The 16,808-nt window shown below is 60.4% G+C and overlaps 2 protein-coding genes across 10 annotated transcripts in view; one reads left to right on the top strand and one right to left on the bottom strand.

Annotated features, from left to right (window-relative positions):
* The window catches only part of DLGAP4 (DLG associated protein 4), a 153,836-nt gene extending 150,325 nt beyond the window's left edge, over window positions 1-3,511 (top strand). For all 9 annotated transcript variants that reach the window (XM_036395941.2, XM_054516665.1, XM_054516664.1 and 6 more), the window contains 2 exons: window positions 660-812; window positions 1,885-3,511. In XM_036395941.2, coding sequence (XP_036251834.1) covers window positions 660-812; window positions 1,885-2,100 — 369 coding nt within the window. In that variant the 3' untranslated portion in view covers window positions 2,101-3,511. The remainder of the gene's footprint in view (window positions 1-659; window positions 813-1,884) is intronic.
* A 4,298-nt stretch (window positions 3,512-7,809) lies between these two features.
* TGIF2 (TGFB induced factor homeobox 2) lies at window positions 7,810-12,449 on the bottom strand. The gene is made up of 2 exons (XM_036395969.2): window positions 12,175-12,449; window positions 7,810-8,899 (listed from the first exon to the last, which is right to left on the bottom strand). The coding sequence occupies exons 1-2, from the start codon at window positions 12,373-12,375 to the stop codon at window positions 8,093-8,095; spliced, it is 1,008 nt and encodes a 335-aa protein (XP_036251862.2). The 5' UTR covers window positions 12,376-12,449; the 3' UTR covers window positions 7,810-8,092.
* Window positions 12,450-16,808: the final 4,359 nt, after the last annotated feature.

Genomic DNA, 16,808 nt, shown 5'->3' with positions numbered 1-16,808 from the left:
TGCTGATCCCAGCTGAGCAGCAGCACCAGCAGAGCTTTGTATGAGCTGCTTGGATCTGATCCCATGCTTTCCAGGGTCTGTGGTGGTGGTTCAGCTGTCTGGGAACTGGGAAAATTCTATTCTTGGAAGAAACTTAAGCTACTTAAAATTTTTCAACCCAGCCTGAGAAGTACTGATGCTTTCAGGTTGTTTTGGGCAGAAATGTAGCAAAATAATTTTGCTCATGAAAGCTCAGTTTGGCTCCTTAGAGTGCTGCACATCCAGGCATCAGAGCTGGGTATCCATTTCCATTATTCCCCCCCCTGAAATGGCAGTCTCTGTGTAAGAAGCCAGTGTTGTCACTCTGATTGCCACGCTGGGCACCTACTGTTGGAGGTTCCTGCTGTGGGGTTAGTGCCAGCACTGGGTGTCTGGTTCAGGATTACTCTGCTGTAAGGAGGAGCGCTTACAAGGAGTCAGGACTTGCTTCCTGAGCTTGGCAGAAATTATTTGGGCTGTAAATGATGGCTTTGTGTGTCCATGCTCAGGGCCGCTGTCTCCTGTGGCTTCTCACTGAGTTTGGCTGCAGGCAGACATAAAAGGGGTGAAGGTGCTATTCATGCTGCTCTGCTGGGTGTGTTCTCTCTGAAATGGCGTTTTTAATGCTTCTCCCTTTCTAGAACCCTAATGCCAATCCCAGACCCACAGCCCAGGACTTGGCTGGATTTTGGGATCTCCTCCAGCTGTCCATCGAAGACATCAGCATGAAGTTTGACGAGCTGTACCACCTCAAAGCTAATAGCTGGCAATTGGCAGAGACACCGGAGAGAAAGGTGAGTGAGGGGCCCTGGGGAGTGGCCACAGCACCTTGCTGTACACATTTGGGGTACCTGAGGTCTGGTTTTGTCTGCAAACAGATGCTCCCAAGGGCTTTTGCCATCCTGCACTGGTCATCTCACAGCCTCGTAAGGCACCAAGGCCATTCCTCTTGAGTAATAGTGGGAACAGTTTTGTGCAAGGGGAAAAGGTGTTGGATGGAGAAAGCCCAGAGTGGTGGGCAGTGGTGCAGGGGCCTCAACTATTCCTAGCACTGTGTAGATGGATTTAACTATCCCTTGTGCCCAAGTAATGTGAAAAACAAGTTGAACCTTTGAAAAATGCAGGAGAGGTGAGGTCCTGGCTCTGCCAGTAAGGGTAGGGAGGACTGTGACTCAGGGCACGGTGGCTTATTAAAATTTTGCAGTTCCATGTGAAGTTGTGTCTTCGTGCTGCCTGTGCTGTGCTCTGAGCTGCAGCTGAACCAGACAATTTCTGAGCTCCAGGCCATTCCAGAAGAATCCTGTACCATGGAAGCTGCATGGAGGGGAGGGTTAGGCTGGATAACAGGAAAAGATTCTCCCCCAGAGGGTGCTGGGCAGTGCCCAGGCTCCCCGAGGAATGGGCACGGCCCCGAGGTTGCCAGAGCTCCAGGAGTGTTTGGACACTGCTCTCAGGCACAGGGTGTCTGTCCTGCAGGTGTCCATGCAGGGGTTGGACTTGATCATCCTGGTTGTGGATCATCAGCCCCTGGATTGTGGACTTCCATCCCAGGAAATGTCCAAGGTCAGGTTGGACAGGGTCTAGAGGAAGGTGTCCCTGCCATGGCAGGGGGTGGAACTGAGTGATCTTCCAACCCAGACCATTTTGTGATTCCATGATTGTTGTGGGTCCCTTCCCATGCAGGACATTTTGTGATTCTGTGAAATGCAAAATGGCTCCTTATAGAAACAGGGGCAGTTGATTTGAGGGGTGTCTGGCTGCAGAGCTGCTCTCCCCAGCACCATGCCAGTCCCTCCGGGGCTGAGCCGGCGCCCAGCTGCGCACATTTGTATCAGTTGTGGGTTTTTCCTTACTGTCTCCCTAAAGGAAGAGAAGAAGCCACCCCCTCCAGTGCCAAAGAAGCCAGCCAAGTCCAAATCGCAGCTGAGCCGGGACAAAGGCTCCGACTCGGACAAGCAGCGGCAGGAGGCGCGGAAGCGGCTGATGGCGGCCAAGCGCGCGGCCTCCGTGCGGCAGAACTCGGCCACTGAGAGCGCCGACAGCATCGAGATCTACGTCCCCGAGGCCCAGACCCGCCTCTGAGCCCAGCCACGGCCAGCCCGCGGCTTTTATAAGTCATTAAATGGGAAAAAAAAGGTTCTCTCGAAACTAGTGTGATTTATTCAGTCTAGAGACAATGAGCCATCCTTGAAAAGGGCTCCTGAGTTGGCTTTTTTCTCTCTCAGCTTTAAGTAATGAAGATTTTAACAAAAAAAAATACAAACAAAAAAAATTAAAAAAAAAAAAGAAAAAATGCCCCTCGTTTTCTCCCCAGCTGTGGTGTTGCTGAATGGACTGGACAGACTCCTGGGAACTCCAGCCCCTCGACTTGGAACTTCAGTCTTTTTACTTGTTCTATCTCATGAGAATTATTAGCTTGTTTACAAGAAGAGGACAAGAAAACACGAAGCCTTGAGCACTTGCCATGCTGTGTTCTTCCTCCTCCTCAGATCTGTTCTGCCCTTCTCATCCTTTATTTTTCCCTCCTCCTGCTCCCGTTTCTCCCACCCTTTGCATGGTTTCGGTTCCCGTGTCCGGACCCCCCTGTCCCCGCAGAGAACACCTGTGGTGTGTCATTCCTGCTGCCCTCTCCAGCCAGCAGCCTGCTGGGCTTTGTGTTCTTGGGATGGGGATGCTGGGGTTGGGGGAGGCTGGGCACAGGGGGCCCTATCTTCAGCTTGTTGGAGGGAGAGGACGCCGGGGCTGTGGAATGTGGGGTTGAAATGCAGCCCAGAAGCAAAATGTGCAATAAACCTGGCGCAGGGGACCCCGAGAGCCGGAACCCGCTCCGGGCCGGAGCTGAAGGAGCACAGAGCACGAGCACATCACTATGGTTTCCCTCCTCTTCCCATTCCCACACCGTTGTCCTTGGCTGGCTGGTGGAGAGAGGAGCTGCTGCAGCGGGGGCTGTGGGGTCAGCGTGTCCAGGAGGAGACAGGAGGGTGTACATATGCACATATACACTTAGTAGTACCTGTATAGTAATTCCTACACACGGATCCTGCCCACGCCACCGCGGGGGTGGGCAGATGTATAGCATATATTTTTACATGTACTATATCTAGATGTGTGTCCAAGTGTGTGTAAAAATATATACCCTGTGTGTAAGCAGATGACTATTTTTTCCTTATCTCCCTGCTCTCTGGGTAGAGGAAGGATTGCTAAATATTTTTTAGCCCATTTTTTCTTCCCCTTTGTAGGTCTCCTTTCCGGTCTGGCTCCTCAGAGCCAGAGCTGCCACCCCCTGATTCTTTGCCACCCTCTCACACAGAAGGTTTTTGTCCCATCCTGAGGGATCTTGCTGGGGATTTTTTTTTTTTCCTCTTCACACGTTTGAACAAGTTGGGAGATTGTGTGCTACTGTCATGGGGGTGGAGGTGGAATCCCAGTGGTTTCAGTGAGAGTGTTGGTGATCCAGAAGGCAAAAAATAAATAAAAGTGAAATCCTGAACGATGCCTGCTGCCCATTGTGTGCTGTCTGGGGCTGTCCATGAACACTGCTCTGAGGTCTCTGCCCCAGCCATAGAATTCCCAAAGCTTGGCTGTGCTGGGATTCAAATTGGGCTGGAGTTGGGGATGAGGCTCTGCTCTCAGGGGACAAGTGCAAGCAGCCTCAGGTTGCTCCAGGGGAGGTTTACATTGGATACTGAGGGAAAGTCCTTCATGGAAAATGTGGTCAGGGCTGCCCAGGGCAGGGAGAGAGTCCCCAGCCCTGGGGGTGTTGGAAGGGTCTGTGCAGGTGGCACCTGGTGGTGCGTGGGCATGGCAGGGTTTGGCAGTAGCTGGGACTCCTCTTGGAGGCCTTTCTCAAACCTAAAGATTCTGTGGGGGCAGAGACTTTGTTGGGTTGCACTGTCTGGTTTTGGGGCGGATGCAGCTTTAGGAATCACTGGCAGAGAAACGGAACACCAAGGAGATGTGGGAGTTCATTTATTTATTTTATCATTTACTCTTCCCTGCTGCTGTTCATGGAGTGGTCAAGCTCTCCTTGCTGCCCTGGGCTGGGCTTGCTCATAATATTTATGTTCTTATATAATATGGATTTGTGTATATATATCTATATCTATATATATCTATATCTATATATATATATATGTGTGCATATATTTTAACATGTAAGTGAATTTATAAAGATGCAAAAATTAATTAATTTTAATATGGTTTTGTATCTTATAATTAATACAATACTTTAAATTCCCCTACATGTATTAAAATGCATACACAAATACAGAGGTAGAGTTACATACTTCTATATGCATATACATATAAATATGTGTAAGACGTGTACAAAAACGTGTTATACGTATTTAGACACACCTCTTATAAATCTGAGAATTATTTGTTGCAGATATTTAACACCCCTTTTATAAATAATTTCATGCCTACTCCTTGAATCCACCTGTTTTGAGCCCAAAGGACAGGTGCAGCCAATCACGGGGCTGCCTAAGATCACGTGGGGATGGTGGTGTCACGAGATGGCTGCCTGCCAATCACAGCACGGTGTGACGTTTAACAAAATGGCTGCGCCCTCCCATAAGATGGCGGGTGAAACAAAATGGCCGCCCCCAGTGGATACAAGGGGTGAGGCTCTGTGTCACAGTACTTCCGGGCCCTATCAACCAATCACAGCACAGAACGTACTGCTGCGGCGAATGGCCGTGAGGCTGCTGGGAGGGGGCGGGGCTCGAGGGGGCGGTGGGCGTGGTCTCCTCTTGCTCCGTGCCGTGCTCTGGCACGGAGGGCGCGGTGCCCGCCTGTGTCCCTCTTCGTGTCTGGGATCCGTGTCCCTGTCCCGTGTCTCTGTCCCGCTGTCCGTGTCCCCGTCCCCGTCTCGGCCGGGCGCTGCAGCCCCGCGCTCTCCGGCTCCTGGAGCCGCTCTCGGCTCTTCCCGCGGCTTCCCCGGGCCCAGCCCCTGCCGCGCGAGGCCCATTCTCCGGGAATCCCCAGGAATGCCCCGTGGCGCCGGCTCGGCTCGCTCTGCCCGGCTCGGCTCGGTCCCCGCCCGGAGCGGGACAGCGCCTGTCCCCGGGGCCACCCCAGGACGGCTCCCGGCTCCGTCCATGCGCGGGGATCGCGCTGCCTCCGGCACAACCGCGGGGCTGGGGACCCTCGGGGGTGCACAGCGGTCCGGGACCCTCGGGGGTGCACAGCGGTCCCGGGACTCTCGGTGGTACACAGCGGTCCCGGGACCCTCGGGGGTGCACAGCGGTCCGGGACCCTCGGGGGTGCACAGCGGTCCCGGGACTCTCGGTGGTACACAGCGGTCCCGGGACCCTCGGGGGTGCACAGCGGTCCCGGAACCCTCGGGGGCGCACAGCGGTCACGGGACCCTCGGGGGTGCACAGCGGTCCCGGAACCCTCGGGGGTGCACAGCGGTCCGGGACCCTCGGGGGTGCACAGCGCTCCCCGCTTCCTGCGCTGTTCTGGGCACAGCCCCGGCCCAGCCATGGGGGAGCACTGCCAGGGAGGGTCCCAGAGCCTCACCCACTCGTGGGGAGTTTTGGGGCAGGGCTGGCAGTGGCGGAGTAGTTGGAGAAGTGGGAAAGGCTGGGAGAGCTGAGAGTGTTCAGCCTGGAGAAGGGAACACTCTGCGGAGACCTCAGAGACCTTTCTTGGACCTAAAGGAGCTCCAGGAGAGCTGGAGGGGGACTTGGGACAAGGGATGGGAATGGCTTCACATTATCAGAGATCAAGGATATTGGGAAGAAATTCCTCCCTGTGCGGGCGGGGAGGCCCTGGCACAGGTTACCCAGAGAAGATGTGGTTGCCCCATCCCTAGAAGAATCAAAGGCCAGGCTGGACAGGGCTTGGAGCACCCTGGGATGGTGGAAAAGCTGTCCCTGCCCATGGCAGGGGGCTGTGCCTAAATGGTCTTTACAGTCTTTCCAACCCAAACCACCCTGGGAAGTATGAGAGTGTCACATGAATGGGCTGTGTGTGTGCCTGGGTCAGAGCCCGGGGCCTGGGGGGCTGCAGGGCTGGGGGCCCTCCTGGAGGACCCTCCCAGCCCCAGCTGCTGCCCGGGGAGGTGGTGCAGGTGGGTGTGGGGCAGGTCAGAGCGGCGCCTCCCCCTGTGCCCCATGCTGTCCCTCGGCACCTCCACCCAGCTCACTGTCCCCGAGCCCCCGGGAGCTGCTGCTCTCTGCTGGAGCTGCCTGGGGGTCCCCAGGCCCTGCCGGAGGCACAGAGCCCCGTGTGCAGCTCAGGAACCACGAGGTCTGCCTGGGGCCCACAGGAGGGGCAGCAGAGCTGTGGTGTCCCCAGCTGTGACCCCCTGTCACAGTGCAGACCCCCGAGCTGGGCTGGCAGACCCTGCCCTGGCTCCAGCTCCCCACTCCCCATGGGAATGTGCCCCATCCCACATCTCTCACCCCGAGCACAAAGTCCATGGACAGTGGGGGACACCTGGGTGCTGTTCCAGGGTGGCCCAGGGGTTTATCTGGGGGTGGAGAACCAGGTGAGGCACCCACAAAATGACAAATCTCGCTCCAACACACAGCTCATATTTAAAAATAACAACCAAAACTAAAAAAACTTTTATTTGACAATAGAAAAAAAAACCAAAAAGATATTTACAGTAGTTTGTTATTTCTCCATAAATTTAATTCCAATAACTCCTGCCTCTGGTCCGTGCCAGGGCAGCAGCACCAGCCCCTGGCACAGGCACTGCTCGGGGGAAGGAAACCACTTGGGTTTGACTGGGGCAAGAGAGCAGGAGGCCAAAGAGCCTCTCCCTCCCCCAGGACAAGGGACAGAGCTGCAGGGGGGTGACGAGGTGAGAGTCCCAAAGCAGAGGACTTTCCCTGGGGAGGAGACAAGGGCAAACGAAGGCTGGACATAGAAAGGGAGGTGGGGGTGAGAGGCACACGATGGGCACCCACCCACCCCGGTGTCCCCCAGCACTGCACAGGGCACCTGCCCAGGTGATGCTGTTGGGAAACCTTCCCACAGCAGCCCCTCCCTGGCACTCTGAAGAAATTGGGGGTGGGAACACACCAGTCCCCCAAATCAGTGCTTTTCCCTTCCAGCCCTGTCCCCTCCGGTGCTCTCCCCCTGCCCCGCAGAGCTCCCAGTCCTGCGGCTTTACCCCCTCCAGCCATCACCTCATCTGGCTCGGTGATTACCGAGGGGATTGGCGCTGCCATGGCCAGGGTACAGTCACTGAACAACCCGCAGGGCCCGGCACAGCGCCCGGGGACAGCGAGCGACACCCAGCCAGGAGCTGCCCCGGAGCCCCTCAGGCCCGGCCATCCCAGCTCACGCCAGTTTGTCACTAGAGGTCCCCAGCGCCGCACAGCCACGCTGCGAGGGGAGGGGACAAGGAGCGACATCTCCATCCTCCGCCCGCCCCGCGCTGCCTCCCAGGAGCCCCGCGCTGCACTTGCAGGACGCACATGGCCGTGCCCGCACCACGCCTCCTTCCAAAGGTTTTATGGAAAAAAAAATAAAAAATAAAATATAAAAGGAAATGAAATCGGGTACAAAATTCACAGTCTCAGCTCTGCCCGGGCTTGGCCCCGCGCTCACTGCTCCGGGCACAGCGGGCACACATTCGGCATGAACTCGAGGGGAGCGCGGGGAGGGTGTGGAAATGCTTACAGATTAAAAAAAAAAAAAAAAAAAAAAAAAGTAATAATCATGGAATAAATCACAATTAAAGGGAAAATGTTTCAACAAAAAACTTGCTAAACAGCACCATAGAGATTTCTACTGGCAGCATCCAGAACAACCTAAAAAGGAAGAGGAGGATCCTATTTTTTCCATGATAAAATGCCACAGACTCCATGTTTCCAGTTCATCTGTCCTTTGCCCTTCCCTGGGCAAGGCAGGCCCCCTGGCCAGCACCGGGAAACAAAAAAGCCCCCAAAAACAAAAGGGGCGCCAGGGGGGAAGGGTGGCAGGGAGAAAGGATCAGAGATATGGGAGACAAAGCTCTTCAGCCACAGTCCTTACACTGGCATTAAAAAGCCAGGTTCTCTCTGTCTCCCTGAAGAAACGGTGCTGGCTGGACCCTTGTTTGCAGGAGAGGAGGAGATCAGCAGGTTTTCCAGGGGAGCTCCCGTGCCCGCTCCGGCCGTGCGGCAGGGACAGGGCACTGCCAGCGCTGGGCTCGGGCACACACCGGGGCACCGTGCTCGGCAGCCGGGGCATCTCCGGGGAGGATGGCGGGGTGGGACCGGCCTTCCTCTGCCGCCTCGGCTGCCGAGAGACACCGGAGCCCCCGGGGGCAGGAGCCGCTCCTGGATGGGCCATGGGGGTGAGGGAGGGTCGGAGCCCCGGGAAGGGCACCCTGCGGGACCCGGCCCGGGGCTATTTGGAGGCTCCCGGGGGCTCGGCGTGCGGAGCCAGGGGCAGCTGCCCCCCCTGCCGCTGCCGCTCCAGCTCGGCCGCCTTCTGCAGGGCCACCTCCACCAGCAGCTGGAAGCTGCTGAAGTCGTCCCCGAAGAGCTCGGGGGGCGTGGGGGGCGGCGTGTTGAAGAGTCCGGGTGTGGGGCTGCCCGCCTCGGCCCGCGCCAGCAGGGTCAGGGTGCTGCTGCCGGGGGCCCGCCCTGGCCTCGGGCCCGGGGGGCTTCTCCCACTCGGGGCTGTGGGCGCTCACCACGGCCAGCGCCCGCGCCGGCTGGCACAGTACCTGCGGGCACACCGACATCGACAGCACCTTGGAGGCGCCCGCGGGAGGCACCACGAGCACCCCGGGGCCGGCGGCAGCGCCCCGCGGCACGGCCGCGTCGCCGGCTTTGCCCCCACGGCGGGAGATGGTGAACTGGTTGGGGTCCTTGCCGTCCTTGCGCAGCATGTCGGGGAGCAGCCGCCGCCGCGCGTTGATGAACCAGTTACAGATCTGCGGGGAGAGAGGGCGCGGCGGGGTCAGCCGGGGGTGCAGCCCCGGCTCAGAGCAGCAGCAGCTCCTCCAGAGCAGGCGAGCGGCTCCCACACGGCCGGACTCCCACAGGTCTCCCTCAGCCCTGCACCCCCTTCCCGTGCGGCTCCGGAGAGGCACAGCTAGCGCTGGCACCCACGGAAACCCCGGCACCGGCTGCTTCCTGCACGGCACCGCCTGCCCGGGGCAGCCCCTTCCTCCCCGGCCCTGCCAGCGCCCCTCGGGCCCGTGCCCGCGGCTCCTGCTCTCCATCGCAGCCCAGGACGGGCACAGCCCGCCCTGCCTCGGGCCGAGCCGCCCCCAGGCACAGCAGCCGTGCCCGGGGCCCCGGGAGCTGGGGCGGTTCTCAGCAGAGCTGCCCCCGGGGCAGGAGGGGCTCAGTGCTGTGCCACAGGCCCCGGCTGCAGGCACAGCACAGCTCCTGCCATGCCCCAGCCAGAGCCCAGGGCATTGCACCCAGGGCATTGCACAGAGCCAGCCCAGAGCCCACCCTGCAGGTCCCCAACCTGGGGACAGGCTTTCCTTCTCCAGGTGACCCATCCTGGAGCTCAGCCCTGTTTCCACACTGCTGCCAACCCAAACAGGAGCACCAAGGCTGCCAGAGCAGATGGATGGCAGGAGAGCAGCACAGATGGAAAACCCTAGAAGCCATCAGGTGATGGAGCTGCAGCCCCTCAGCCCCTAATAGGGCCGGGGATGGGACAGCAGAGACACCTTCCTGTGCCTCTGCCCACGAGCAGGGTCACAACTCATGCTAAAGGCTCTCCCAAACTGCACAGCATGGAGGCTGCACGTCTGGCAGCCCTTTGCCATTATTGAGCCCTGGCCATGAATTGTTTCAGCATCTTTATATAAAATGCTGCATTTAAATAACTGCCTTCTTCCTAGAAAACAATTAGAAGAGAATAAATCAAGGGGAAAAAAAAAAGTCTGATCTTTCCTAAATCAACAGCTATGGAAAATATTTCCCCCAAGGAGAGAGAACTTGCCACAACTTCAACCACAGCAAGATCTCAGTTGTCTTTTTTTTTTTTTTTATGACAATATTTGGCATTAAAACTCTCAAACACACCAGTCTTACTCCCTTTTCTGTTCCAAACCCCCTCCCTTGCAGGCCTTGGCTGGGTCCCCTTGACACGATCCTGGCCATCCACCACTGTGATCCCCAACTAGAGAGATGGACTCCCATCGAAAAGCCCAACTCCTCAGGGCTGAGAACCCCCAAAATCCAGCCTGTCCCCACCACCATGCTCCTTCCAGCATTCAATTCCCATTGGAGAACGGGGCACGGAGATGGGGGGACACAGCCACTGTGACAGCAGGCACTGCCACAGAGCTGGGACACGCTCTGGCTCTGAAGCAGTTTATTGGGTTCAGTCCATCCCTTTTCCTCCCACCAGCACACCCTGCTCTGTCCCTTTGGGCAGTGTCTGTCCCCTGCACTGTGAGAGCAGCATCTCCTCCACAGGGAGGAAAAGCCCATCCAGGGCACAGGCTGGGAAAGCTGCTGCTGTCCAGGAAGCCTCAGTGGGAGCAGGTGCCACTTTCCTAGTGCTGGAATTCCTGCAAGGGAGGCACAGGGCTTCCTGCTCCCCCTGATCCCTGGCTGCCGTGCACAGCTCCAGCTCCCCAGGCCATGGAGCAGCCAGGTGGGGGCATAAAGAAACAACTGGGGGGGGGGGGGGGGTTGGCCAGTGGCTGTGGCAGAGCCCTGCATTCCAGAGGATTTTTGGAGGGGCCAGATCAGCATCACAGACTGAACCCCACAGCCAGACCATGGGGTGTCCCACACCTCCCCCAGCAGGCAGAGGGAACCCCAGGGGTTCCTGCTGCAGCCCCTCAGGCTGGCACTGGGGATGCCCTCGGGCTGGGACCCCCTGCACAGCGGGTACAGGGGGCACATGCTGGCTCTGGGCTCACCTGGAGCAAACAGCAGCTGGCACACAGCAGGGCCACACCTCAACAGAGCCCACCCGTGTGCCAACCCCTGCCAGGTCCCACGGGGCTCAGGCACCGAGAGCCGGGCACCTGCCAGTGCCCCCGAGGCCTGGGGCAACCCCCGTGTGCCAGGCACTGCCAGGCCAACCCGGGCCAGCACCAGCCCAGCTCCCACAGGCCAGGCCTGTCCCTGCTCCCCTGACTCAGCCTCAAGCCCAGCCAGGGGCTCCAGGCTGTCCCCGAGCAGCTGCTGGACATGGCTCTGTGGCACAGCCAGCACTCACAGAAACACACTAAAGTGAAAGAGCAGGTTTGCCCTGCTGCCCAGGGAGAGGGCAAGCAGACAGCCCTGCCCACACTCTGTGTCTGGGCTGGGACAGCTGGCCAGGACTGTGCTGAGCCACGGGGAGAGGAGCCAGAGGTACAGAGGAAGCTCCAGGAGAGGAGCAAACCCACCAGCCCCTGCCTTCTGCCTGCACCCCCCACCCTGTCAGGTTGGGAGAGGGGGATGGGGCCCAGGGCACCAGGCCTGAGCACAGAGCACAGGGCCAGCAGCTGGGCAGGCCCTCCCAGCCACCCCAAACACAGCAGGGACCACACCAGAGTGGGAAGGACAAATGCTTCTCACCCCCACTGCTGCCCAGGGCTCCTGCCTGGGCACCCACCCTGGTGCCACATGGAGAACATCAGCCCACAGCTGGGAGCAGGACAGGGAGACTCCTGGACAAGGCTCCCCTTTAATGCAGCTGGTGTAACTGGGACCAGATGGGTCAGCCAGCCCAGGGCACTCCAAGCACACCCCAGCCTCTCCCTTCTGGCTAAAATCACAGAATATCCTCAGCTGGAAGGGATCCACAGAGATCATCAAGTCCAACTCCTGGCCTTGCCCACTCCAGGGCTGTTCTCTGCCCAGCTCTGTGTGCAGGGGGTGCTCATCCTGCTGGGGGTGTCCAGGGGAACCGGATAAAGAGGCATCCCCCAAAACCCTCCCACCTGTGCAGCTTTTACTGACAACATCCAGCCTGTCCCCACTCCAGTCCCTCCACCTTCCAGCTCCAGCAGAGCTGGTCCCCAGGGCTCAGACCTCTCCCACGAAAGACCCTCCCTTCACACAGGTGCCTTTCCTTCCCAAACATCCCTTCCCTTGCTTCCTTTCTGCCCTGCCCGTGGCGAATGATCCCAGCCTGCCCAGACCTTTGGGATCCTCGGTAGGGTTCTCCTGTCCCACACCGCATGGCAGTGTCCCCAGCATGGCAGTGTCCCCAGCGGTGTCCCCAGCGGGTGGGGCCGGCTCCTACCTGCAGCACGGAGAGGCTGGTCTGCCCCGAGAGGCTGAGCTTCTCCTGCTCCGAGGGGTAGGCGTTGAAGCGGTGCTCGTACAGCCAGTCCCGCAGGATCTTCACCGACTCCTTGGGGAGGTTGCCCCTTCTCTTCCTCTTGCACTGCGCGGGGTCGGGGGATGTGGCGCCGTCCTCGTCCCCCGGGTCACTGTCCGACATGGTGGAGCTGCCCGCGGGACCCCCCTGGCTGAAGCCTGGCGAGGGGAACCAAAGGGAGCTTCAGGCGGTGTCCGGTCGGGGGAGGGGAAGGGGCCTCCCACCGACCTCCCCCCGCCTCCAACGGGGGTCTCACCCCCTCGGGCCCGCCTGAGAGGGAATCCCGAGGCAGAGACCCCCGGGGGCGGGACACAAACAACCGGCACCGGCGGGACAACGGGGGCACCGAACAGAGCCCCGGGGGTGCGGGGGATCTCAGCGCACGCACGGGGCTCGGGGGCAGTCGGGCTTCGGGGGGCACCGCAACGGGGAGAAAAAAAAAAATCAAGCGTGGGGTAGAGTGGAGGAGGGGAAGTTAAAAACAAAAACAATCTCAGCAGGAGAAAGAGGCCGGAGCTGGAGAGTGGGAGAGGAACCACGCGGGGTCATTGTGCGGCGGGGATGGAGGCGGGGGCGGCTGTCACGGGCCGGGGGCTCGGCGGAGCGGGACTCTGAGGCCGGGCCCCGCCGCCCCTCCGGCCGCAACAGGCGGTGAGGGGCCGGGGCCGCCCACACAAAGCGGGGCAGCGGCGGCCGCGGCCCCCCCGGGCGGCGGGGGCACAGAGGGGCCGGAGAGCGGCCGGAGAGCGGCCCCCGCGCTCCGCCGCCGGCCCCGAGTCGTCCCCGGGCGGGCAAACTCCGCCGTGACTCCGAGCGGCGGCGGGGCCGGGCGGGACCCCCGGCCGCAGCTCCCGCAAACTTCGGGAAGCGCCGGCGCGGCCCGTCCCGCTCCGTCCCGCACAAAGGCGCGGGGCCGCCCCGCTCCCCCCGCGCCCCCCGGGATCCATCTTTGCGCTCACCCCCGGGCCGCCGCCGCCGCCTGGGCGCTCGCATGGGCCGCGCCGGGGTCTCGGTGCCGGGGCCGGTGCGGGGCCGTCCCGCGGCGGCGGGCGGGCAGCCGGGCGCGGCGGAAAGTTTTGGGTGGGCGGCGGTGACAGATGCCGAGACAGAGTTCCCTTTGTTCCCGAGGAGGCAGGAACTCGCCGGGCCCCCCGCCCCCGGCCCCGGCCCCGGCCCGCCCGCCCCCGGCTGTCACCGGGCACCGGGGCCCCCCCGCCCCGCCGAGCCCCCCCCGCCCCGCCGAGCCCCGGCCGGTACCTGGCGCCGGCGCAGCCCCGGGCTCGGCCCCGCTGCCGGACACGGCCCCCGGCGGGAGGGGGCAGGGACAGAGGGAGCCCCGGAGCCCCCGCAGCCGCCCGGCCCCGCGGAGCTGCGCCCGCACGGGGGCCCAGCCACGGCACCCACGTGGGGACAGCCAAGCCTGGGGACACCCAGCAGGGACACCCTCTTTGGAACTCCCACCCAGGGACACCCACGCAGGGGTGCCCCACAAGGCACTGCACAAGTTCCTTCCTCTGGCTGAATGCTGTAGCTGGGCCCCAGGGGTCACCGGTGTCTGTGGGCAGGGGACAGGGACAAGGACAGGAGCTGCAGGGACAGGTGTGGGTGACGACCCTGGGGACCTCTGGGCACCTTGAAATTCCACCAGTGCCTCGCTTTTTCTTTACCAGATGGGAAATCAGAAGCCCAGCACATCACTGCTCCCATGACAGAGGAAGGTGTTTTCAAGCAAAGGTGGTGACTGAGAAGGATCCAGGTGGAGCCCTTGCTGTGCCATGGCCATCAGGCTGGCCAAGGTCTCTGGAAGCCTTTCTGCTCTCCCTGTGCCTCTCCCTGACCACAGCAGAGCCCAAGGTCACCTTTGGAGTTTTGGAGACCAAATTGCTCCGTTTATGTGCTGCTGGTCCAGGGTGTGACGAGCATGAGATTTCCCCAGCACAGCTGTGTGCCCCTGTGTGCTGTGGGGCTGGGTTGCGTTGCCACCCCCTGCCAGGTGCTCCGTGGAGCCCAAGGGGATGGGTCCATCAGGGGTCCCCTGGAGCGGCGCCTTTGTCAGTGGGAAGGAAGAAGAGAGAGGAGCTGCTCTGAGCAGTGGTGCCACATCCCAGCGCCTGTGATGGACAAAGTGCCACCATGGGAACCCTGTCCTGCAGCCAGCCCAGAGCCCCCTGTCCTGGGGGGCATCTCCTGGGGATGTCCTTTTTGGGATGTCCCTCCCCTGTCTTGGGCACAAGCACAGTGTGGGCACCCCCCAGGACCTGTGTGCTGCTGGGGCACAGCCCCCAAAGCTCACCAGGTCCTGCTCCACCTCTCCCCACCAACCCCTGGCTTGATGTCACCCTGCCCCAGGGGCAGCTCTCCCCTCCCTCCCCTCTTTGCTGCTTGCAGACTAAAAGATGGGAATCCCTTCATGTGTTGAAAAAAAGCTACAAACCCCCTTCTTTTATGTGCTATTTTTGGTCTGAGAAGAGCAGGATATGTGGTGCAATAAGGGATTAAATAGCAAAAAAAAAGAGAACTCCTTAAATCACTTATTTTGTTGCTTCTAAATCTTCCATGACCTGAGTGGAACTGTGTCCCAACCTGCTATGGCTGCATTAATGCCAAGGCAGCAGGGCTGGTGAAGCGCAGGTGGGTGTGGGGAGCCCTGGCAGCACCTCCCACCCTGTGCAGGGTCCCCCCGGGCAGGGAGCACCCCCGGGCTGGTCCTGCCCGCTGTGAGCCACGGCCGGGAGGGATGGGCTCCTCCTGCCCCTCTGCTCCCTCTGCAGCCGGGTCCGGGACCCCCCGACACCCCCGGACTGCCCGGGCTGGGTCAGTGCCCAAGCAGGACCGTCCTGAGCAGGCTGCTCGTGTTCCCACCTTTTGGGAAATGCTAGTTCAGTCTTCCACCGAATTGAGACAACCGGGACCCGGTCCCTGAGCTCAACCACCCCCCAGGCTGGGCCATGAGCCACCCCTGGGTCCCTCCACCTGCCTTTGCTCCCCGGACCGGTAGTGTGGAAGCAACTTTGGAAAAATCCCATCGGGTGCCTGATGGGAGGAGCCCGAATCCCTGGGCAAGCCCAGCCTGGCATCCCAGAGAGCTCCCGGCTGATGGGGACTAGGGAGCCTCGGGGATGAGGGGCCAGGGAAGGGGCTGAGGTGCATCTCCCTGTCCTTCCCACTCCGAGCTTGTCCGTGCTGAGCCCTGCCCGGGCCCATTGACATGATAATACTGCTAAACTTCAGCAATTTGAACAACAATCAGCCAACGAGAGCCTGAGGGGGAATGCTGGAAACCCAGAGGGATTCTGGGAACCCCAGGGTGATGCTGGAAATCCCGGGGAAGCTGGAACTCCCAGGGGAAGCTGGAATTCCCAGGGGGATGTTTGGCACCCCAGGGGGATGCTGGAATCCCCAGCCAGCCTCCCAGGTATGGACACTTCCCAGAGCGGACTCTCTCCATCCTCTGCCCACTCTCTGATCTTCAATCTGCATTTTTAGCAAGGCAAATTGGATTTGTGGTTGGCTGTGCTGGCTGTTTGCTGCCACCCTGCCCTTGGGGCCACTGCTCCAGCAGCAGGCCCTGCTCCCTGCTCAGGGCCACTGGACCTGCTGCAGGCTTGGATTCCCCCAGCAGGAAAAACCCCTGGTCCTGGGAGCTGGGATGCAGCTGGAGCCCCTCTCCTGGGCACTGCAGCCCCTCCATCTCCTCCTGCCCCTTCCCACGGGGAAGCTCTGCTCTGATTCCTTCCTGGAGGCCGTAGGGCAGGACAGACCCTCTCAGCAGGCACTGCTGTACCCTCTTCCTCTCTGATGTTCTTCAATCTACATCTCTGGACATGGCAAGAGGAGTGTGGGGACTGCAGTGAGCTCACAGCACTGCTGAGAGCACTGAGAAAAGCAAACACTGGGGTCGGGGGGTCCTGGGCTGCACTGGGAGCTGTGTCACAGCTGGCAGAGGGAGGGGATCCTTTCCCTCTGCTCCACACCAGTGAGGCCAGCCCTGGAGTGCTGGGCCCAGAGCTGGGCTGCCCAGGACAGGACACAGGGACAGACTGGACAGAGTCCAGCACAGGGCCATGAAGCTGATGGAGGGACTGGAGCGTCTCTGCCATGAGCAGAGGCTGAGAGAGCTGGCCCTGCCCAGCCTGGAGCAGAGCAGGCTCAGGGCATCTCATCCCTGTGGATGAAAAGCCAGGGGGAGGCTGCAGAGGGGACAGGGCCAGGGACAGCCCCGGGGGCCTCGGGCACAAAGTGACCCACAGGAGGGGCCCTGCGAGCTCAGGAGACACTTCTGCACTGGGAGCAGCTCTGCAGCTCTTCTAGACTGACCAAAAGGTTCACATGACTTGGTGTCCCCCTGCCCCAAGTGAACATTTCTGAAATGAATGTCTTTATTTTGCTGCTATTTGATACCTTTGAAACAAGTCAGGTCAGGTCCAGCTGCTGCCTCTGCTGTTTCTGATGCAGCCCAAGGACAGGTGACTTCCTGGGTTGCCAGTGCCCATGGCCAGGTCACATCCAGTTTGTCACCAGCAGCACCCCCAAGTCCTTCTCCCAGGGCTGCTCCC

The sequence above is a fragment of the Molothrus ater genome, chromosome 17 (genome assembly GCF_012460135.2).
Source record: "Molothrus ater isolate BHLD 08-10-18 breed brown headed cowbird chromosome 17, BPBGC_Mater_1.1, whole genome shotgun sequence".
Classification (NCBI taxonomy): domain Eukaryota; kingdom Metazoa; phylum Chordata; class Aves; order Passeriformes; family Icteridae; genus Molothrus; species Molothrus ater.
This window is presented reverse-complemented; position numbering and strand designations above follow the sequence as displayed.